The sequence below is a fragment of the Cynocephalus volans genome, chromosome 4 (genome assembly GCF_027409185.1).
Source record: "Cynocephalus volans isolate mCynVol1 chromosome 4, mCynVol1.pri, whole genome shotgun sequence".
Lineage (NCBI taxonomy): Eukaryota > Metazoa > Chordata > Mammalia > Dermoptera > Cynocephalidae > Cynocephalus > Cynocephalus volans.
The window spans coordinates 43,747,857-43,771,185 of record NC_084463.1 but is presented as its reverse complement, the minus strand read 5'-3'; the positions used below and the strand labels follow the sequence as shown (position 1 = coordinate 43,771,185).

At 45.4% G+C, this 23,329-nt stretch overlaps 1 protein-coding gene across 1 annotated transcript; it reads left to right on the top strand.

Annotated features, from left to right (window-relative positions):
- The first annotated feature begins 1,532 nt into the window (after positions 1-1,532).
- On the top strand, positions 1,533-22,934 carry LOC134376071 (uncharacterized). The gene is made up of 2 exons (XM_063094751.1): positions 1,533-1,905; positions 22,363-22,934. The coding sequence occupies exons 1-2, from the start codon at positions 1,533-1,535 to the stop codon at positions 22,932-22,934; spliced, it is 945 nt and encodes a 314-aa protein (XP_062950821.1).
- Positions 22,935-23,329: the final 395 nt, after the last annotated feature.

The following is a 23,329-nucleotide window of genomic DNA, read 5'->3' as shown; positions in this document are numbered from 1 at the left end:
AGACCTTAACATACAGAGAGTAGCCTGGATTTCCCAATCTAATTACAGGAACCTGAAAAGCAAAGGACTTTCTCCAGATGGAGTAAGAAAGACGCAGCATCAGAAGTCAGAGAGATTCCAAGTGTGAAAGGACTTGTGTGCCTTGCTGAAGGGGACCACCGGGAAAGCACAGCAGCCCGCACTCACAGTCACATTTCCCGGGTGCAGAAACATATTGCAGGTGGAGATAGCAATTAACTTGAAAAAGCTATTAGCACAAATGGCCCTATTTATATGGCTCATATTCAAATGAGGACTTAGATAAAGCTAGCGTCTGATTGGATGAAATCACACATTTAAATTAGCTGATGCCAGTTCGGCTCTCTAATTGGATAAAATGCCTGTCGCTGTCAGCCAATCAGAATGCCAATACCAATTTGACAAGCACTCCCTGCCGGAAAGAAGGCCGGTTACTCACGAATTTTACATGTCACAGGAGCCTTTATAAGGAAATGAAGACCCAAAGGAGCAGGTGGACAAACAATAGTAAGTTGTGGAATTTGATAAGGCAAAGAGGCTTGGGCTAGGGTGGTTAACTGGGTGAGAAGTGACTAGATCTAAGTACTCATAAACTAGGTTGAACAAAGAAGAGCAATTGTGTAAAAGTGACTAGGTCTTCCTAGTCACTAAGGGTTAGTTTAACGAAATTTGCACAGATTTCCCTGGGGTGCAACTTCCTGTCCTTGCTGGGAACGATGTAACTTTCCTGCCAATACAGGGAGAGCATCTTTCATCTCCTGCTCTTAAGAAACAGCACAAAAGTCAAAGCGATCTTTACGCACCTGCTGTTTTGGGTGTGCGTGTGCTGCCGTGTGTACGCTCAAGTGTCTCTACCTCAAAATAGTCAATATGCCAGAAAAGCATATTTTTATTTACTTATTTGGCAACTGGCCAGTATGGGGATTGTAACCCATAGACCTTAGTGTTACCAGCACCAGGTGCTAACCAACAGAGTTAAACCGTGGACCCCAGAAAGGCATGTTTTTAACTCCTCAGCATAATGAGCCTCCTTTGGACCATATGGGAAGGGGGTTCTCTGCAGGTCTTAAGGGGCTGGGGGTTTCTTTTAATTGTGGCTGTTTTTCAGGATCTCATTGCTGGGGAAAATTCAACATTGTCAGTGCGCAAAGGTAGAATGTGTTGTGCTAGCTTCTGGAGGGTTCTTCATGGGCTCCAGCCGTGGAGAGGAGGGAGAGAAAGGGGAGCGCTGAGACTAAATGACGGAGCCTGCAAGCGAGTGATGACGTCCAGCACTCTGGCTTACCCGGAACAACCCCCAACACGCAGGTGCCGGCTGTCGTGGCCAGGACTGTGAGGCGGGAATATAAAGAGAGGCCGCCCAGCATGAGCGCCTCAAGAGCCAATCAGAGCATAGCCCGCCGTCGCGCCACGCGGCGGCCAACCAATGGGAGCGCTGCGGGCTCTATAAAAGCGAGAGCGCTGAGGCGCTCAGCGCCAGTTGGAGCTGAGGCAGCGGGAGTCCCCTCGTGGTCATGGATCACACCAAGCAGAAGGCGCGGAAGTCGAACGGCGGCAAGGCGCCGCGGAAACAGCTGGCCGGGAAGGTAGCCCGCAAGAGCGCACCGGCCACCGGCGGTGTGATGAAGCCGTACCGCTATCGGCCCGGCTCGGTGGCGCTGCGCGAGATTCGCCGCTACCAGAAATCCAGCGACCTGCTGGTCCGCAAACTGCCATTCCAGAGGCTGATCCGAGAGGTCGCGCAGGGTTTCAAGACAGACCTGCGCTTTCAGATGTCGGCCATGATGGCGCTCCAGGAGGCCTACGAGTCCTACTTGGTGGGGCTGTTTGCGGACGCCAAGCGTGTCACCGTCATGCCCAAAGACATGCAGCTGGCCCGCCGCCTCCGCGGGACGCCTTTCTAGGCTCCACGGGCGATCGCCCTGAGGTCCTGTCACTCCAAAGGCTCTTTTCAGAGCCACCCGTTTGGTACAGAAAGTGGCTGTAACATGGCGGGTTTCCGGGCATCCAGGGGGCTTCTTTCGGCGGTCGGAGCCGGTTCTGTCCTCTCTGTTCGCTTATCAATTAGGTAGGTAATAAACCTAATGAGGTGTTTGCGGTAACTCAGCCATGCCCATTAGGTTACGAGCCCCGCTAGTTGTCTGCACGAACTGGAGCATCTGTTCAGACGGCAGCCTAGTTAGGCGCGCGCTAACTCCCCTTAGTGTCAATTAGGTTGGAAGCCCAGTGAGTGGGTGCATTGTTAACGTGGCCCCTCTGCTGTGGGGCTGGTTAGAGGCGTGTGTGTTCTCACCTCATCTCCAGTTAGGCCAAAAGTCCAGAGTCACGTGTTAACAGCCTAAGTGGAAGGAGCTGCTCTACCCCGGGGTAGTTAACTTCCTCAGCAGTGTCTGGCATGGATGGCCCACATGCCGGCACGTTGAAACAGGCTTCCCAGGCCTGCAAAGTAGACTGATAATCTGGGGATGAGGGGCGAGGAATCAATTTGAGGAGAAATCCTGTCACCAGGCTGGTTAGCCAGGAACCCAATAGTGGCGTTTAGGTCGGGATAGCTTGAGAATGGCTGTAAGGATACGGATGTAAGAATTGTCTTTCTTGAGTACAAATTACAATTCTTCACTAAAGGCTTTATTAAATTAATGGAAGCCAGGCACTGTCTGGTGCTGAGAACACAGAGTAAAATCCATTCCCTACTGTCACTGGCCACTCGGTTTTCCAGGGGCTTACAGTTGAGTGAAGGAGGCTTGTATTGCATGTAGAAGCAATGATAGTAAAAAGTGCTCTTATGAATAACAAGGGGTGTGAGTAAGAGGCTCTCAGAATGCAATAGTGGGATTTGGAAGCCTCTGAGCCCGGCTTATATCCTGCAGACTCAATTCAAACGCTATAGCAACTAAATGAGTACGCACACAATTGAAAATCTCCACTTTTAGAATGTACGTAAGTAAGCTGATGACAAATCCTTGAAGGACTGTCCAGAAAACGGTACGCAGAGACTGTTATAAACAGAAGCAGACTAATAATATAGTACTCAAGGAAGCCTTTCCAACACACACATTTGTGTTACATCCCAGGACTGTCTGTGCGGAAGGGGCACAGCTCTGCACTAGGCAGTGTTAATTCTGAGCAGAAAGAAATGGACCTGTCCAGGAAGCGCAGCAGGACTGATAAAGCCCAGCAAGGGTTTTGCGTCCAGGGGTTTGCAGGCAACATGCATGTCAGGTCCCATGTGAATCCTTGACTCAAAACCATGTGGACCCAAAGCTGGAGAGGCGTGCTGAGAACTGGGCAGGGTGGCCAAGGACAGGGATGCACCCACTGGGCCCCATGGGGATGCCTTCTCACTCTCCAGATACCATGCCACCAACTTGGTGGTGCAGAGAGAAGATGACTTGAGAAAAGCTGGAAGAGGAGAGAGCACTGAGGAGAGGCTCGGGTTCTCCCCCTTGTGATATAACTGGGGTCGCTCAGGAAATAGCTTCTAAATACAGAACAAGTAACGCTGCCCTCTGTGGTAGGAAACAATTGCTTGAATGTTTTTAAGTTAATTGCTTTCAAGTGTTTGTCATGAGAACCAATTTTGTCTCACCTGGAAAATTTGAATCATTTCTATAAAAATATGAAACTATTACAATTAGGACTGGGGCCTTTGTTGCTGTCCTGCCGGTCCTACTCGTGGGAATAGTAAGCTGAAGTGTAGACATTTGTTCCCCTTTTACTGAATTCTTTGAGCCCCTGAATGCTACAGAGACAGCCTCAGAGTGGAGCGTTTACCAGCAGAATGCAGCGGAAACCCTGAAAATAAACAATGGAAGGAAAAGAGGGCTGGGCATCAGAGGAAAGAATACGCCACCCCAAATATGCCAGGTGGGCATGTGGATTACCTTGAGCTAAAGGCACTTAAAAAGGCACTTCTGTTTCCTTCCTGAAAGCAGGGGACGTGACTCCCATGGGAAACATGCCCCTCCTATACCAGGAGACAAGAAAGATTCTTATCACCAGAGATGGGGACTTGAGGCTGAGAAAAATACACACCTTGTTAAAATAACTTGTATCTTCATTTAGCCTCATATAATTTAGTTACTTTTTTACAAGTCACTACTCTGCTCAACCTGGTATGTAAACACGTAGGCCGAACCACTTTCGGGGTCTTCATTTTCCTGTGAAGGTGCCCTGGTACATATAAAAATGCAACATGTATGCTTTTCTCCTGTTAATCTGTCTTATGTCGTCTTACTCTGTTTAGGTTGCTATAACAAAATACCATAGCCTGGGTGGCTTTTAAACAGTACAAATTTATTTCTCACAGTTCTGAAGGCTGGAAGTCATAGATGGGGTGCCAGCAGATTTAGTTTCTCAAGGTCATTTCCTGGTTCACAGATGGCAGCTTCTTCATGTGTCCTCACATGGTGGAAGGGGTGAGGACCCTTTCTAGGGTCCCTTTCATTAGGGCACTAATCCCACTCATGAGGGCTCCACCTCATGATCTAATCACCTCCCAAAGCCCCAGCTCCTAACCCCATCACCTTGGGGTTAGGATTTCAACATAGGGAATTCAGGGGAACACAGACATTCAGTCCGTCACAATCTGGATTTGTCTTTACCCGACACAATGGACTTTCCTGACTAGGAGTCAGGGTTGAACACAGATGCCGTGACCCTGCTGTCCTGTTTCCGGGGGCCCGTCTTCCTTTCCGTTCAATGGAGCACACTATTTTTCAGGAGTGCCTGGTTCTTTCTCTCATCTTCTCTGCAATGTTAATAACTTCATGGGGGCTGGAGGGAGCAGCATCACACTGAAAGAGTGCCACTGACCGTCACAGTGAAGGGACAGCCACCTTGTAACTGTTTAGACTTGGTTTCCGAATTGACATGGCTGACATTTTCACTTCAAAATTTTATTTATTTTTAAAAAGACAATCTATAGAAATGGTATAAGATTTAAGAATTTCAAGAGTTTATATAGTGAAAATTGAATCTTTTTCAATTGGAGGGGGTTTCTCAGCCCTTAATTTTCCCTTCAGATGGAGTTTCTTGTATATTTTTCAAGAGGTGCATATACAATCATCTAATTATAACTTTTTACCGAAATGTGCATATATGTTGTCTGACCTGTCTTTTAGTAAACCTAACAGCTTACCAGGATACATAAGAGCTTTCTGATTCTCCTTAATGATTTTATAGTGTTTCCTTTTCAGGATATTAAGGCTGTTTCCAATTGTTTTACCATAAAGGAAAAATAGCATCTCAGCCCAATAACCAGGGGTCCCTAACAGAACATTAATACTGAAATCCTAGGCTGATGCAGTATTTTAGCAAGTATTTGTTGAATATCCACATTTTGCTGTGGGGGGTGGGGGACGAGGAACAGGCGAAGACCCTGTAAGGCAAATATAACCCTTTCTTTCAGAACTTCATCCTCTGTCCTTCTCTTTTTTTCTTTTGCCACTGGGATCAAAACCCTTGACCTTGGCACTGTAACACTGTGCTCTAACCAACTGAGCTAACCAGTAGCCCCATTCTCTGTCTTTTTCAAATTCAAATGTATGTAAATCTTGTTAATGGCTAAACAAACCTCTTGCCAGTGTGACACCTCAGGAATATATCCTGAAGGAAGTTGGAGCTATTTCTGAAATGTAATTGTAGAGAAGGGAAAAAAACCTCTACCTTCTTAGGTTTGTAACTGGGGCCTACAAAGTAAACTGACAAAAGGCAGATTAACAGGAGAAAAAGCATGCACTTTTCATCTTAAGTTTTTAATTTTACATGCACTGAGGCTTCAGAGAAAAAGGAAAAACCAATGATGCTGTTAGGCTCAGGCACTCAGATGCCATTTTTAACAGGTGATGAATTATGGGAAGGTGACTAGGGCATGCATAGGAGACAAGGGTTGTTTAGTAAGGATTATTTGTGCAGACTCTTCTTGGTGCAGAATTTCCATCTTCTGCGTGGCCATAAAAACTCCCCTAGAGAGGAGATTTCCGGAAGTCCTCATTTCTCAACGTTTCTGCTTTTAGTTAAAGGAAGCTCCAAGAAGGATTCTTCAATTGTCTTCAGCTCAAAATAATCCCCATGCCTGTGTACTCATAGCATATGTTGGGATGGCCCACTCTGATCTCCTTCATAATCATCGAGGAAGACAGCACCTTGTGGAGGACACTGACATTAATAAAACACTTGTATTTCACAGGGCCATAGCCTATAGCATAGTAGGACCAAAGTCCTTAGTTTAGCAGGACTAAAGTCCTGTAGTTTAAGTCATAGCCCAACTCTTTAGAAAAACACATGGAAATGCTAAGATTGGGAAAAACCAGAAAAACTTTCACAGGACTGAAGTCTTCAATGTAGATAAGAGAATTGAAACACAGCAAAAGTGATTGCTCTGGGGGCAGTTGCCCTTGGTGCCGCTAAACCTAAATAATGGGAAAGTATGTGAACTAAAACCTTCGATTCTATTCTGCTAGTTAGTGGTTGGGGGATGTTCCACATCTTACCCTCAGCTGTTTCTTTGAGTTTCTTAGGGAGCTAAGCACTGCTATAGTGATTATTTCATTGTTTTTGTATGTCACATAGCTTAGTTCTATTACTCCTTTTGATGGTAAACTTCTTGAACTATTTTAAGTTACACCTGCTTTAATGAAGATTGTCATGTAGCCAGTTTGTTTTCACTATGACTGATTAACCCCCTGTGTTTCTTCTGTAACTTTCTTGCCTGTACAATAAAAGCTGAGAGAAAACCTGACCCAGTGCTGTGCCTGGGACCCTTGTCTCTTGAAGGAGTTCTCCCTGCAGACAGACACTTCAGGCCTCTCAGTGCTCTGCATACGTGAGCTCTGAATAATCTTTTGCATCTCAGTCACTCTACGAGAGGTGATGACAACACTCCGTCTTCCAGCTGCCTGGAAGGAGATGGGCCTCATTTCAGATGTCACCTGGCTCTGAATTGCAAGAGCTCCATGAGGTACTGAATGGGTGGTATCCACTCAACTTGATGAAAGGGTGAGGTTGCTGTTCATCTTTTCAGTCTCTTAGTGAGTTGCCTGTGATGCGCATGATGTTCTGGTTTAATGCTTACTCAAAAATAAAATGGTTTTCTTTCTCTTCTCCCTCTGTGGAGGGGTTTTCTGGGTTGGGGAGAGATTTTGTTTTTTGTTATATTTGCCCAATAGGCACAGATGTACCTGAGGTCAGAGTGGACCCCTAGCACAGCTGCTGCGCTTCCTCTGATGGGACAACCCTGGGCACTGGCCACTGGGACTCACCATGTGTGCTAGAATTAGAATGCGTTCATTTAAAGTCCTTTATCTTCTGCAGTTATTAGAATAAACTGATCCAGCCACTGTCTATTACATTAAAGGTTGTGTTCTGTTTCTTAGAACTCTTGGTTACAAGCAACAGAAATGACAATTCAATCTGGTTTCAAGCATATGGCATGTTTATTACTAGGACATCTCACAAAGCAGGGGCCCCAGGTTCCAATAAGATTGTGGCCCCAGTGCCAGACTAATCCGTCTTTTTGTCTCCCACCTCTGTTCTTTTCAGCCCCCACTGTATTCATCTGGCTTTCTCCACACACGATAAACACCACAAACAGTTCTGTAGCCTTCTCACCCTTCCCAGCTTCATCCGCCAGAGCAACAGTCAAGAAATGCTCTTTTTTCCTGAAATCCAAAACCTGGGAGGAAAAGAAAGAAATACTACATGCTGATTTTAATTGTAATGACCGTACATTCATTTGCTCATGTGGCCATAAGAAAATACTGCAGACTGGATGGCTTAAACAACAGAAACTCATTGTCTCTCAGTCCTGGAAGCTGGAAGTCTGAGATCCAAGTGTAGGCAGGGTTGGTGTCTCCTAAGACCTCTCTGCATGGCTTGTAGACAGTGTCTTCTCCCTGTGTCCTCACATGTTGATTCCTCTGTGCTTGTCTATGTCCTAATCTCCTTATAGGACGTCAGTCCTATGGGATTAAGACCCACCCATATGACCTCCTTTTATCTTAATCACCTCTGTAAAGGTCCTTTCTCCAAATACAGCCACATTCTGAGGTCCTGGGTGTTAGGACTTCAACATATGAATTTGGAGGGGACAAAATTCAGCCCACCACAGATAGTGAACACAGGGACCCACCATGTGCCAGGCACCAGACAAGTGTGTTCATTAGATTATGATGTTCTGTGACCACCCTCTGATCTGGGCACTGACATTATCTATCAGGCCCAAGGGCTTGTGGCCCAGCTCAGGGCAGGTGTCCACCTGCATCTCATGCAAAGACCACAGGATGGCCATGGGGAGTGGAGCGGCTCATGCCCACTGGGAAGCCTGTGGCTGGGGTTGGGATGGTGGGGACTGGCTGGTCACCATGAGCTGTCCCTTAAGAAGGGTCAGAGGGTGAGGCCAACAGGAGGGTTCCAGTATTCTTTCTAGAAGCTTCCTGCTGTGCTCCAGTCAATGGACAGTTCTAGCTATGAAAGTTCCATACCCTCACCACACACCAGCCTCACCCTCAGCCCCAACAGGACCCTCCAGGAAGGCCCTGCTGTGGGCTCCCCTTCCCTGATGCACTGTCTGTGGGGCTCCCAAACCAGAAAAAAAAATTTACAGACTTTATTTTTTAAGAGCAGTTTTAGGTTCATAGCAAGATCGAGCAGATGCCATTAAATATCACCACAGAGCCCTATTGCTCAGGTTCAAAAGGCACCAGTACATGGAGGGTCGAATAAATAAATAGGGAAAAAAGGAAAAAAACCACAAGAAATAAAAAAGTAAAAAATAAGGATGATTTTAAAATTTAAAAAAGAAAACAAAAGGAAATTTAGAAAAAGAAAAAAATATGTTTATATCAAGTGGAGGAAAAATAATTTTCTCCAGACCCTTCATAATTCTCAGCTGTGCCTACCTGTGGCACAAGACAGACTAACAAGAGCAAAACAGAAGTTTAATAACACACATACCTCTTTGTACACATGGGAGATGCTCAGGAAAATCTCCAAGAGTAAATCTCCAAGAAGTGGCTCTGACTTCAGACTTACATAACCATCTTTCTCTGAACCAAGAAAGGGGAGACTAGTTCTGGATAGGTGGCCAGGAAAAGCACCTTAAACACAGGTAAGAAACATTATGCAGAGCTCAGTCAGTGCTGTTTTCACTAAGAGTCTCTAGTGAGTTAGTCACCTTCTTCCTGGTGCTAAGAGAGAGCCATTCTTACAGATGGAGAGTTTCATTATACATGTAAATTTCCCTTACAAAAGGGTAACTTCTACTCTCTTTTTAGGGTTTCTTCTGTGTTGGCTATTTCCTCAAATAATCAGCTTAAAATAATCCTTATGCCAAAGATGTGTATTTGGGATAGTGTGTCCCAAACCCTATCACTGAAGCATTCCAGATGGTGGAGGCCATGAACTGGCCTCCTGAGTGATCATGTGTCACATGAAACCCCCAGGAGGCTGAATGGATCAGGACATGCCACCCTAAAATATGCCACTTTCATATATTGATTATTTTGAGTGAGGGCCACTGAGAAACAGCAAACACATAAGGAGTTTCCTGCCCTCCCCCTTTCTGCCTAAAATCAGGGTATAAATTTAAATTTTGTAAAGGAAATTTCCATTTGTACAGATGCCCCCTCTCCCGTACCAGGAAAAGGTGATCGATTCATCACCAGAGGTGAGTCTATCTACCATGAGTTTCCCCCATACATTCCCTAGTCACTTCTCCACAATTTATTGCTCTTTGTGAAAATGGTATAGAAGCCCCTGGGTCTAACTGCCTCTTTAGGTTTTCAGTTCTCTTATGTGAAGCTCCCATATATGTGTTGACCTAAAAGAAACTGAGGCCAAACATTAAAAGCATAGCATTTATTAAGCCAGTGTGGCCAGTTAGCTCACTTGCGGGGGTGGGGGGCTGTTGATAACACCAAGGTCAAGGGTTCAGATCCCCATACTGGCAAACAGCCACAAAAAAAAAAAAAAAAAAAAGATTTATTGAGCTAATATGACAATTGCAACCAGGGAAATGCATAGTCAGGTCACCCTGAGAAATGAGTTCCAAAGAGAACCAGCAGAACTTAGCATTTATAACCACAAGAAGGAGGAAGGGTCAAAGGACAGTGAGAGAAGACAGTCCCACCTCATCTCTTCATCAACCTTTCTATTTGTTGTACATTACATATAGATTTGGGATTGTTACTAAGTTACAACCTACATGCAGGGATCCAGGATGAAGGTCACGAGGATTATTCTAGGTTATTGTATGGCTTCCTGGTGTCATTATAGCTGCTTCTAAGTAAAATGGTCTTATGATAATGTTTTCCAGGACAGGTGGACATGATTGCTGACTTATCCCAGATCCCCCAAGGCACTATAATTTAGCTGACCTGGTCACAGCAGATTTTTTCGTTATCATATGTAAATTTTTTTTAAAAAGATGAAACATGTATGTCTTTTCTCCTGTTAATCTGTCTTTTGTCAGTTTAATTTGCAGTCCCCAGTCACCGAATCTAAGAGTGTATAGGATATTTTCCCCCTCCCCTACAAAGCCCGTGATGTACATGTTGTAAGTGTGAGAAATAACCTTGCTATGGTGAGCCTCCAGGATGCAGGGTTGTCTGTTACTGCAACAAAACCCTGACAGATACAGCACAGGCTCTATTTTGACTACAGAGAAAAATAATCACATTAGTTAGCAAAAAGTCTGGAAACCAGATCCTGTAAGAAATTGTGGCAGGCATGAAGATATTAAGGCTAAAGAAGAGACAACCTGGTGGTCAGGGAGCAAGGTTTGGGAGAAGGTGTGGGGTTGATAAAGTAGGAACCAGATATCTGAAGATCTCCATCTGATAGAAGAAGTCAAGGACATGCTCCATGTTACTTCAAAAGGGCTGGAAAATTCTGGGCTGCAGACACCAGACATAATATAATTTCCACCAGATTCCTGGGAAGGTGGGCATGCATCGCACTCACTAGGAGGTGGGTGCCAATCACCAGGGTCATGTTGTTACCAGGCATGGGTCCGGCTGCCTGCTCCTTTTCAAAAACAAGCCACTCAAAAGTCAAATGGTGGTAAAGATGGAAGTCAGCTTTTATTCAGAAATACCAGTGACCTGAGGAGAGATGTCAGGCTAACCATCTCTCCAATAAACCTGACGGAGAAAGGCCAGACTCGTATTTACTGAGGGGATTTTTAAGAGGGGATTGAGGGAAGGGAGCATGGGAAATGAAAAGCAGGACGGAGGGGGACACGAGCTGTGGGGGCTCCCTTCAAGGAGCCGGGTGCAAGGTCTCACCAAGACTCCGCCTGGTTTCTGCTCCCATCCTTGTGGTTATCTCAGGGTCTGGATAGTGTGTGCGTCCTGGCAAGTCTGCAGCTTCAGGCTGTCTGGAAAAGAATTTCACGTTTCTGTAAATAATGTCATCTTGCCCCATATCAAGGTTTAAAATATCAAATAACCATGGGAAATGAAGGAACTCAGAAATACACGCCAAGAAGAAAACTGTCCTTTTAAATTTGCCTACAGCGCATGTAGTTTTAGGTCCCTAGTTTTAGGTGGCTTTAGTCCTGCTCACTCTAACAGTGACAGAACAAGTTGGCCAGGCCCTGTAATGCCAGAGTCCTGTATTAGTCTGTTTTCTGTAGCTTATAATGGAATACCTGATACTAGATCATTTATAAAGAAACGGAATTTATTTCTTACAGTTTTGGAGGCTGGGAAGTCCACAGTCCAGGAGGTGCATGTGGTGACGGCCTTCTTGGTGGGGACTCTCCACAGGGTCCTCTGGTGATGTAGGGTGTCACAGGTAAGAACAGCACCCTTCTTAGAAAGCCATCAGTCTACACCCATGGTAACCCATTACTCCATGAATGGATGAATCCATTCTTGAGGGTGTAGTCCTCATGATCCAATCACCTCTCAAAGGCCCCACCTTTCAAGTACCATAATAGGATTTCCCACCCTCTTAATACTGTTAAAGTGGGGGTCAAGTTTCCAGCACACGAACTTTGGGGGAACACATTTGACCCATAGCAGGTACCTTCCCACACCAGCACCACACAGCACTATGGATCTGATATCAAAAATTGATATCAAATGCCCTTCAGTGTTCCCTATATTTTATTCCATACAATACTGTCTTTAAGGTTTACAGGACTGCCGACTGTTCTCCCAGCCAATGTCACTATAAAATGTGCAAACACCCCTCAGCTCCCACAAACCAGATGGTGAGGGGGCAACAACTTGTGGCATTCCAGAAGTCTTAGAGCAAATCAAAGCTTTAATAATGACAGACTCACCCCTTGACCAAACTTCAGTCAGGTGCCTCTGGGCCCTCTTTTCCATGAGGCCTCAGCCTTGGACCCTGTCTTCATCCAGCCTAGCACAGTCTTAGCAAAAAGTCCCACTAGGTCAGTTTAGAGAGAGCCCCCCAACCTTGACATCTCATCAGGGTGCTGTGGTTTGAATGTCCCCCCAAGCTCAAGTTGGAACTTAACCCCCAATGTGGTGGTAAAAGGTGGGGCTTTTAAGGGGCAATGAGGACAGTGCCCTCTGAATGGACTGGTCCATTTGTCGAGTAACGTGCCGATGTTTTAATGGGCATGGTTCTGATGGCTTTGTAAGGAGAAGGTCAGCTCTCTTGCTCAGGCCATTCTCACCACATGATTTCCTGCACCATCTAGGACCCTGCAGAGACTCCCTACCCAGAAGAAGGCCCTCACCAGAGGCGCCCTCTGGACCGTGGACTTCCCAACTTCCCGAAATCTAAGAAATAAATTATATATCTCTATAAATTACCCAGTTTCAGGGACTCTGTTATAAGCAACAGAAAATGGACTAATATACCAATCCTCATCCCTCACCTTTGATTTTTAAGTCTGTGTTCTGTCCTTCACAAGAAGTCTGTTTGGTGAGTTTAGCAAGAAGCCCCCTACCCTTGATGTCCCCTCTCAGTAATGTCCCATGCACTTACCGCCTCACTGTGTTCGTTGGCTGTGAACCCCCTGTGGACCCTGCTATATTCACAATCGAGCTCAGTCCTACACAGTGGCCTCTTTCCCCTATTGCAGTAGACCCACGTGACATCTGCCTTTGCCACCTTTAACTCGTGTTTGTCTTGGTTGATCTTCAACAATAACCTCTGGAGGAGATCGGAATACGTCACCCTAGAATATGCCACTTTGACATTAAGATTATTGTGAGCTGGAGGAAGCTGAGAAAAAGCAGACACAGGAAGAACTCTCTGCCTTCCCTCTGTCTTCCTAAAAGGAGAATGGAAATTCCTCCTTGTGAATGTGTCCCCCTCTCCCACATGAGAACAATCCTATCACCAAAGACAGAGACAGCACTGAGGCGGATCTGTGTAAATAACTCTTGTTAAATGACCCTTATCTATTATGTTTCCTTATGTATTTGCCTTCCCACAATTTACCAGCAAGAAGCCCAGACCTCCTCTGCTTCCCTTTGTCTAGTCACTTACCCACAATTTATCACCTGTTGTTACAGTGGCTGTAAGTCCCAACGCTTTTTAGCTATTTATGTTTTTTGGTTTTTTGTTTTAACATCTGTGAAGCCCCCATGCACATTATTTAAAAAGTTAGCATCAGGATGGCCAGTTATCTCGGTTGGTTAGAGCGAGGCGTTTTGAAATTTTATTCATATTTTTTCTACACCCAGTTTTGTAAATTTCAAATAGTAGTTGTTTGATTTGGAATTAGGGTTTCCACCCCTCAGACTCATGGTGGCAAACATGGATGGAAACAAAAATAATTAAAATTAAAATCATACAAACTTCACAAAACCAAATAAGTAGAAAAGAGCTAGATATGCTGACAGTCACGTGCTGGCTCCATCAGGCTGTCTTGGGTGAGGTCAGACCCTGAAGTCCAAAGTCTCAGGCACTCAAGTGCTCCTCAGTCCTATGGGATGATTTTTCCATTTAATCTTCTCCAAGATCCTGCACCATTGTCCATAGCCTCCCTCTACTTTCTACAAGCACCGTGGCCAGAGCTGCTGCTGTGTACCTGCCCCACCTGATCGGGCTTCTCACACAGGGCAGAACCCCAGGAAACACCCCCAGGCACAGGGCAGATCTTAGAAACTACTGATATCTGGGATTTGCTTTCAGAAAAAGAAAACCCTTCCGTCAAGACAAAACAACAGGGCAGATGAAGAAAATGCAGTAAAATGCTCATTTGGATTGTTTATTTATGGGGTTCATTGTCCTGTTGTCTTGGGTGCAACTGCTTGAAATTATTCATTAAAAGTTTTTTCCGTGTTGTTGTTTTTTAATCCTGATTGTATTTTCTAAACTGAAGGAAACCCTCAGGCACATTCCCCCATTGATGTAAACAGCAGAGAGGGTTCCGGGACCGGGAGGGGGGTTGGTAAAGTAGAATTAACAGCAGTTGTTCGCTCATGCAGAGAACTGTGCGCGCCCACCACCCGCACCCTCCGGGCCACACGGAATCGAAGGCCAGACCCCGTCCTCGTGTGTTTAGTGAGGAGAGACCTCGGAAAAGCTCCAGCCGGGAACCCCGGGGAAAGCCAGTCGTCTACACTGGGAGCCAGGCCGCCTACACCTGCAGCCAGGCCATCTACACCCAGAGCCGGCCATCCGCACCTGCAGCCAGGCCGTCTACACCCAGAGCCGGCCATCCGCACCCGCAGCCAGGCCATCTACACCCAGAGCCGGCCATCCGCACCCGCAGCCAGGCCGTCTACACCCAGAGCCGGCCATCCGCACCTGCAGCCAGGCCGTCTACACCCAGAGCCGGCCATCCGCACCCGCAGCCAGGCCGTCTACACCCAGAGCCGGCCATCCACACCCGCAGCCAGGCCGTCTACACCCAGAGCCGGCCATCCGCACCTGCAGCCAGGCCGTCTACACCCGGAGCCGGCCATCCGCACCTGCAGCCAGGCCGTCTACACCCAGAGCCGGCCATCCACACCGGCAGCCAGGCCGTCCTGTCCCTGCAGAGGGTGATACGTGGGAACCGTGGACACTCAGGCCCCGCTGTCACCTGGATGAGCCCGGCATTAACAAAGGAACATCCCCGGGACCGAAGGTGACCAGAGCCCTGATGACAGCCTCTGCGCAGACTGAGTCAGACCCCAAGCTCACTGGACGCTCCCCATCCCTGGCTTCTGTCCGCGTAGACAGCGTCCCCCAACCCTGAGGACCAGGGAGAGAGCTGACGCCAAGAGCAAGGGCGCAGGAAGCGCTGATCAAGTTCCCAGGGGACAGACTCCGAATGTCTGCAGTCCATAGACGCCATCACTTTCGGGATTGCAGAAAAATAGAGGAGGGTGGTGCTTGGAGTTTGGAAACGATTTTCAAATCCCTTTCCTAACTGGGTCCCAACAGTACCCCCGTGAAGTAGGCAGGGGAAGCTGTGGACCTCCACTGCGTGGGGTTACATATTCTAACTCCAGAGGGTGCCTGTGCGCTCGCATGTGTGTGCCTGTGCATGTCTGTGTGAGTCTGTGTGTGGGCCAGTGTGTATGTGCATGCACGTTTATGTGTGTGTGTGCCTGTGCATGTCTGTGTGAGTCTGTGTGTGGGCCAGTGTGTATGTACATGCATGTTTATGTGTGTGCCTGTGTGTGTGTTTACATGTGTTTCTCTGTGTACATGTGTTTGTGCATGGCTGAGTACGTCTTTGTGCATTTGCACGTATGCATATGTATGTATATTTCTGTCTACATGTGCTTTGTAATTGTGTACATGTTGTGCATGTGTGTGCACCTGAGTTGGTGTGCTGTGTGCACATGTGTATATTTGTAAGCATGGGTGTGTTTGAGAGTACACATGTTTATGCATGCATGTGTGTGTATATGTGTTTGTCCATGTACACACATGTATTCGTGTGTGCATGTGTCCGGTCCCCTTCTCCATTCCCTGGGTCCCTAGGTGGGCTCCAAGGTGCTGGCATGGTGTGCCTGGTTGTAGGAGGGTGGTCCGGTCCCCCTTCTCCATGCCCCAGGTCCCTGGCAGGCCTCGAGACACTGGCTTGGTGTGCGTGGTTGTGGGACAGAGGTCCAGTCCCCTTCTCCAGGCACTGGGTCCCTCGGCAGGCCCCAAGGTGCTGGTATGTTGTGCCTGGTTGTGGGAGTAGGGTATGGTCCCTGGCTCCATACCTCGCATCCCTGGGCGGTACCCAAGGTGCTGGCTAGATGTGCCTGGTTATGGGAGAGAGGTCTGGTCCCCTTCTCCATACCTTGGGTCCCCTGGTGGGTGCAGAGGTGCTGGCATGGTGTGCTTGGTTGTGGGAGGAGGGTCCATTCCCCTTCTCCATGCCTGGGATCCCCATGCTGGCCCTGAGGCACTGACACAGTTTGCCTGGAAGTGGGAGTGGGGTCCGGTCGGCAGATCCAAGCCTCTGGTTCCCAGGCAGGCCCCAAGGTGCTGTTGGCTGGTGGTGTGCCCAGGCCAGAACTAATTTTTTGTCCTTTGCTTCTAACACGGGGGAACTTCCTGTGGGAACCAGTATTTGAGTGTGTGGTTGTTTAAATTGCTGCTTTGCTGCTGTTTCCCTAGGGAAGGCTTTTTGTGCAGCTCGGGGTTTAATGGTTGATCTTATAGGTATTTCCAGCTCTCCAGAGACCCAGTGGATCTGTATTCTGTAGAATCTCTGATTTGGGCCTGAGTTTTTCATCAAACTGCACCCCATGCAATTCTGCATTCCTGACCAGTCTCCTCTGAGTGGTCCTGTGCTGATTGGGGGGCAGATCGGCTGTCCTTGCTTTGTCTCAGTGTTCTCCTGGTGGGCATGTCTCCCCCAACGACTGTGCTACAAACACTTCCCACGGGACCGGCCTGGTGCTGTCCCTTGCAATGACTCGCCAGCCTCTGAGGGGCTCCCTTTTTCTGGTTGTTCTGGTTCCTCGCTCCTGCATGGGTCCATGGGAACTCTGTTAGTGGTCTTGTTTTCCTGGGGGTTGCCAAGGCCCTCTTCTCTCCTGCCGCCTCCAAGTAACGCCATCTGAAGCGCACAGCTGTGGCTTCTGCAGGCTCCTGCTCTGTGTGCTCAGCAGCTCCAGCCTTAAAGCAGCTGCAGCCAGAAACTCTCAGAGCAGCTTTTTCTTTCTCTCATTGTAGTTTCTCCCTCCTTCATGAACTCCATAGGTCTCTCTCCTCCTCTTTCCCTGTGCTCCAGCAGCCCGAGCTTGGCTGATGTTACATTTTTACAGTTGTAAATTGGTTGATTTGTGGGAGAGAGTGACGCTGGGAACCGTTTATTCTGCCATCTTGACTGGAAGCCCTGGTATTCGATTTGTAGTTCTTGTTGGAGAGATCTTTCACCTCCTTGTTTAAATTGATTCCTACGTATTTTATTTTTTCTGGTGACTATTATAAATGGGCTTCCTTTCTAGATATCTATTTTTTGCTAATTCATTATTGGAGAATACAAATGCTACTGATTTGGGGGCATTGATTTTGTATCCTGCAACATTACCAAAATTGTTAATCTGCTCTAAGACTTTTTGGGTAGGGTCTTTAGACTTTTCTATATATAGGATAATGTCATCTGCAAACAGGAGCAGTTTGAATTTGTCCTTTCTAATCTGGATGCCCTTCATTTCTTTCTTTTGCCTGATTTTTCTGACGAGTACTTCCAATACTGTCTTAAGTAGGAGTGGTGATAGTGGGCATCCTTATCTTCTTCCTGTTTCAAAAAAAGCTGAAAGCTTTTATCAGGATGATATGGCAGTGAGTTTGTCATCTATGGCTTTTATTGTATTGAGGTACTTTCCTTTATGCCTGATTTGCTGAGAGCCTTTGTCATTAAGGGATGTTGAATTTTGTTGAATTCTTTTTCTGTATCTGTTAAGTATTGAGATAATCTTTTTTTTTGTCCTTGATGTAGTTGATGTGGTTTATCATATTTATTAACTTGCATATGTTGAACTATCCTTGACTCCCTGGGATGAATTCCTCTTGATCACAGTGTATAATTTATTTGATGTGTTGCTGTATTCTGATTGCTAGTAATTTATTTAGGATTTGTGCCTCTATGTTCATCAGAGATATTGATGTTTAGTTTTCTTTTTTTTATTGTACCTTTGTTTGGTTTGGTATAAGGTGATGCTGGCCTCATAGTGTGTGTTTGGTTGCGTGGCCTCTGTTTCAATTTTTTGGAATAGTTTAAAGACAATTGGTATTAATTCATCTTTAAATGTTTGGAAGAATCCAGCAGTAAAGCCATCCAGATCTGGGCTTTTCTTTGTTGGGAAACTGCTGATTACTGCTTCAATCTTGTTGCTTGTTACTAGTTTGTTCAGGTTTTCTATTTCTTCTTGGTTCTGTCTTGGTAGATTGTCTGTGTCCAGAAATTTATCCATTTCTTTTAGGCTGTCAAATTTGTTGGTGTATAGTTGTATGTAATAGTGTCTAATGATTATTTGCATTTCTGTGGTACCAGTTGTAATATCTCCTTTTTAATTTCTGTTTTTGTTATTTGGGTCTTCTTTCTTTCTTTCTTTCTTTCTTTCTTTCTTTCTTTCTTTCTTTCTTTTTGTTAACCTATCTAATACTTTTTCTATTTTGTTTCATTAATCTGTTGCATAATTCTGGGGGTCTGTATATCATTTACTTCTGCTCTGATCTTAATTATTTCTTCCCATCTATTAACTTTGGAATTGGATGATTCTTGTTTTTCTAGTTCTTTGAGGAGTAGCATTAAATTGTTTATTTGAAATCTTCCTATTATATCAATGTAAATATTTATTGTGATGAACTTCCCTCTTAGTACTGTTCTTGCAGAAACCGACAGATGTTGATATGATTTTCTTTATTTTCTAGAATTTTTTGATTTCCTGTTTAATTTCTTCTTGGGCTCATAGGTCATTCAGAACCTGTTATTTAATTTCAATGTATTTGTATAGTGTTATGAGGTTCTCTTGTTATTAATTTCTAGTTTTAATCCATTGTGGTCTGAAAAGATAGTTGAGGTGATTTTGAGTTTTTAAAGTTGTTGAGACTTGATGTCTGACCTAATATGTGGTGTATCCTGGAGAATGTTGCATGTGCTGATAAGAATGTGTGTTCTGTGGTTGTTGGATGATATGGTCTTTAGATCTCTGCCAAGTCCAATTGTTCTAAAGCATAATTTAAATCCTGTCCTTATCTGTTCATTTGTTGCCTGGATGATCTGTCCAATGCTGAGCAAGTGTTGTTTGGTGCCCCACTATTATTATGCTTGGGTCTATCTCTTTCTTTAGGTCTGATAGTGTTTGCTTTATATATCTGGGTTCTCCAGTGTTGGGTGCATATATATTTGTGATTGTCATGTCTTCTTACTGAATAGATCCCTTTATCATTATATAGTGGCATTCTTTGTCTCTTTTTATGGTTTTTGTTTAAAACCTATTTCATGTGATATGAGAATAGCTACTCCTGCTCATTTTTTTGGTTCCATTTGCATGCTATATCTCTTTTCATCCCTTCACTATTAGTCTGTGTGCATCTTTACAGGAGAGGTGAGTATCTTGAAGACAGCATATAGTTGGGTCTAATTTTTATCCAATCCATCAGTCTGTGTCTGTTGACTGGAGAGTTAAACTAACTCATTTACACTTAGGGTTATTATTGAGAGGTATTGTCTTACTCCCAGCATTTGATCACATTTCATTTAGATGTTTTAAATATATGTTGTTTCTTTCATCCCCTTTTATTGTTGGTCATCAATGTTTGTTGGTTTTCTGAGGTGGAAAGACTTAGTTTCCTTTTTCTTTCTCATTTGCATTTGTGTTTTACCAGTGGGTTTTGTTCATTCTTGTGTATTCATGATAGGGATCATTATTTTTCAGATTCCAGATGCAGGACTCCATTGAGAATTTCTTGCAGGGCTAGTCATGTGGTGATAAACTCCTGCAGTTTTTGTTTTGTTTTGTTTTGTTTTTGTCCGGAAAAACCACTATTTATCTGTCATTTCTGAAGGATAGCCTTGCTGGTTATAGTTTTCTTGGCTGGCAGTTTTTTCTTTTGGTATTTTGAATGTGTCATCCCATTTTCTTCTCATCTGTAGAGTTTCAGTTGTGAAGTCTGCTGTTATTCTGATGGGGCCTCCCTTATAAGTGACTTGATATTTTTCTCTTGCTGCTTTTAGGATTCTCTCTGTCTTTCAGTTCTGCCAGTTTGACTATAATGTGTCTTGTAGAGGATATTTTTGGACTGAATCTGTTTGGGCATCTTTGAGCTTCCTGAATCTGAAGGCAATGGTCTCTCTGTATACCTGGAAAGTTTCCCCCTATTATTTCATTGAATAGATTATCAATGTCTTTACTTTTCTCCTCCCTTTCTGGAACACCCATGATTCAGATGTTTGTGCACTTACTGTTGTCTGCTAGCTCTCTTAGACCTCCTTCATTTTTAAAAAATTCCTTTCTCCCTCCGTCCCAATTTTTTTTGTCTTCCTGGGTTATTTAATAAAGATCATTTTGGGGATCAAAAGTTATTTCTCCTGCTTGCTCTAATCTGCTGCTTAAGCTATTGCTTGTGGGTTTTTTTTTAAAAATTTTATTGAATATGTCCTTCACTTCCAGGAGCTCTGCTGCATTGTTTTTTAAAGTATTAATTTATTTTTAAATTTCCTCCTTCATATTCTGGATACTTTTTCTCATTTCATTGTGTTGTCTAACTGAGTCTTATCTCTTTCAGTTTCCTTAAGATAGTTACTACAAATTCCATTTTAGTCATTTCAAGGGTTTCCTGTTCTATAGGGTTTAGTACTTGAGAATTACTTTGTTTCTTTGCTAGTGTCACATTTTCTTTTTTCCCATATATTTAGTATCTTTACATTGATTTCTGGTCATCTGGTAGATCAGTTTCTTTTTGTATCACTCTGGAGTGGACTTTGAGGAGGAATTCTTCCTTCTCCTTTTCCAGGCTCCTCTAGTGACTCTACTTGTCTCAGTGCAGCTGAATATGCTGCAGGCCACCTGCACAGAGGTTGTGGCTGTTACTGTGGTGGCAAGCATGCTTGCTGTGGTAGAAAGTGTGGTGCTGGCTGTTGTTGATGACTTCCACAGAAGTGTTGTGGGGCCTCCTGGGTCATGGTGGTGTTAGCTCCTGCTTTCTGTAAAGGCAGGCTGGAGGGCTACCTGGGGGTTTTACCTGCCTAAGCATGCCTAAACACAGAGGTACTGACTCAAGCCTTTTGTCCATGAACTCTTTTTAGTCACAAACACACATGAAAAGATTAGATAACACTTCTTGATTCATTTTATGAAAGTAGCATTACCTTGATATCAGAAGTAGACAAAAAATCACAGAAAATATAACATAAATGAAAAAAAAATTTTTATCGGTAAGGGGATCGCAACCCTTGGCACTGTGTGGTCTGCACCATGCTCAGCCAGTGAGCACACTGGCCATCTCTATGTAGGATCCAAATCCATGGCCTTCGTGCTACTAGCACCACACTCTCCCAAGTCAGCCACAGGGCCCGCCCTATAAATGGAAATTTCTGATAAATGCAGATATAGAAATCCGCAATCAATACTAGCAAACTGAGTTCATCAACATGGAAAAATGATTATACACCATTACCAAATGGGATTATTTTACAGATGCAATTTCAACTTAACATCCAAATCAATTAATTCAATACAGAATATTAACAGGTTAAACAAAAATTGCAAAGATTCTCTCAACAGACACACGAAAACATTTTCCAAATCCTACATCCATTTATTATAAAACTGCTGGCAAACTAGGAATAGAAGGGATCTTTCTATACCTGCTAAAGTGGACCTAGAAAAAATTTACAGCTAATGCTATACTTAATGGTGAAACCCTTGTGCTCTAATTTATCTCAAACTCGGAGAACAAAAGATGAATGTCCACTATTCCCATTCTATTTAACACTGAATTAAAAATTTTGCCAGCAAAACTTACATAAGAATTATAAGCAAAATTCTGAAAATTGAAAAAGAAGTAGGACTGTCATTGATTGCAAATGACATAAACTTGGTTATAAAATATTTAAGAAATTTGGGGCCAGCCCGTGGCTCACTTGGGAGAGTGTGGTGCTGATAACACCAAGGCCACAGCTTCGGATCCCTGTATAGGGATGGCCGGTTAGCTCACTTGGGAGAGCGTGGTGCTGAGGACAAACAGCAAGTCAAGGGTTAAGATCCCCTTATCAGTCATCTTTAAAAAAAAAAAATACAACAGTATGTTGCTGTTAATTGTAATGTCAAATTTATTTGTTAAATAGTTCCAAAAAGCAAAATCATTTTTGTTGCATGTTATGGGTTAATGTTCCTCTAATTGCAGTGCCATAAAAGCTTATTGAAGTTCTTTTGGTTAAACCAGGCACATCATGCCAGCACCTCGGGGCCTGCCCAGGGACCCAGTGCATGAGCGCCTTAAGAGCCAATCAGAGCATAGCCTGCCGTCGCGCCACCCGGCGGCCAACCAATGGGAGCGCTGCGGGCTCTATAAAAGCGAGAGCGCTGAGCCTCTCAGTGCCAGTCGGGAGCAGAGACAGCGGGAGCCTCTTCGTTGTCATGGTTCGCACCAAGCCGACGGCGCGGAAGTCGACCGGCGGCAAGGCGCCGCGGAAGCAGCTGGCCGCGAAGGTAGCCCGCAAGAGCGTCCCGGCCACCGGCGGCGTGATGAAGCCGTACCGCTTTCGGCCCGGCTCGGTGGCGCTGCGCGAGATCCGCCGCTACCAGAAATCCAGCGCCCTGCTGGTCCGCAAACTGCCGTTCCAGCGGTTGGTGCGAGAGGTCGCGCAGGATTTCAAGCCAGACCTGCGCTTTCAGATGTCGGCCATGATGGCGCTCCAAGAGGCCTGCGAGTCCTACTTGGTGGGGCTGTTTGAGGACACCAACCTGTGCGCCATCCATGGCAAGCGTGTCACCATCATGCTCAGAGACATGCAGCTCGCGCTCCGTCTCCGCGGGACGTGGGTCTAGGCTCCAGGGGCGATCGCCCTGAGGTCCTGTCACTCCAAAGGCTCTTTTAAGAGCCACCCGTTTGGTACAAAAAGTGGCTGTAACATGGCGGGTTGCCGGGCGTCCACGGGGCTTCTTCCGGGGTCGGTGCCGGTTCTGTCCCCTCTGTTCGCTTACCAATTAGGTAGGTAATAAACCTAATGAGGTGTTTGCGGTAACTCAGCCCGATGCCAGTTAGGTTACGAGCCCCGGTAGTTGTCTGCACGAACTGGAGCATCTGTTCAGACGGCAGCCTAGTTAGGCGCGCGCTAACTCGCCTTAGTGCCAATTAGGTTGGAAGCCCAGTGAGTGGGTGCATTGTTAACTTGGCCCATCTGTTGTTGGGCTGGTTAGAGGCCTGTGTGTTCTCATCCCAT

What these genes read in the sequence shown, in the direction of transcription:
- LOC134376071 (XM_063094751.1), top strand. Translation starts at nt 1,533, where the DNA reads ATGGATCACACCAAGCAGAAGGCGCGGAAGTCGAACGGCGGCAAGGCG. An exon ending in GCAGCTGGCCCGCCGCCTCC is followed by an intron (nt 1,906 to 22,362) that starts GCGGGACGCCTT and finishes GGGCCTGCCCAG; the next exon opens with GGACCCAGTGCATGAGCGCC.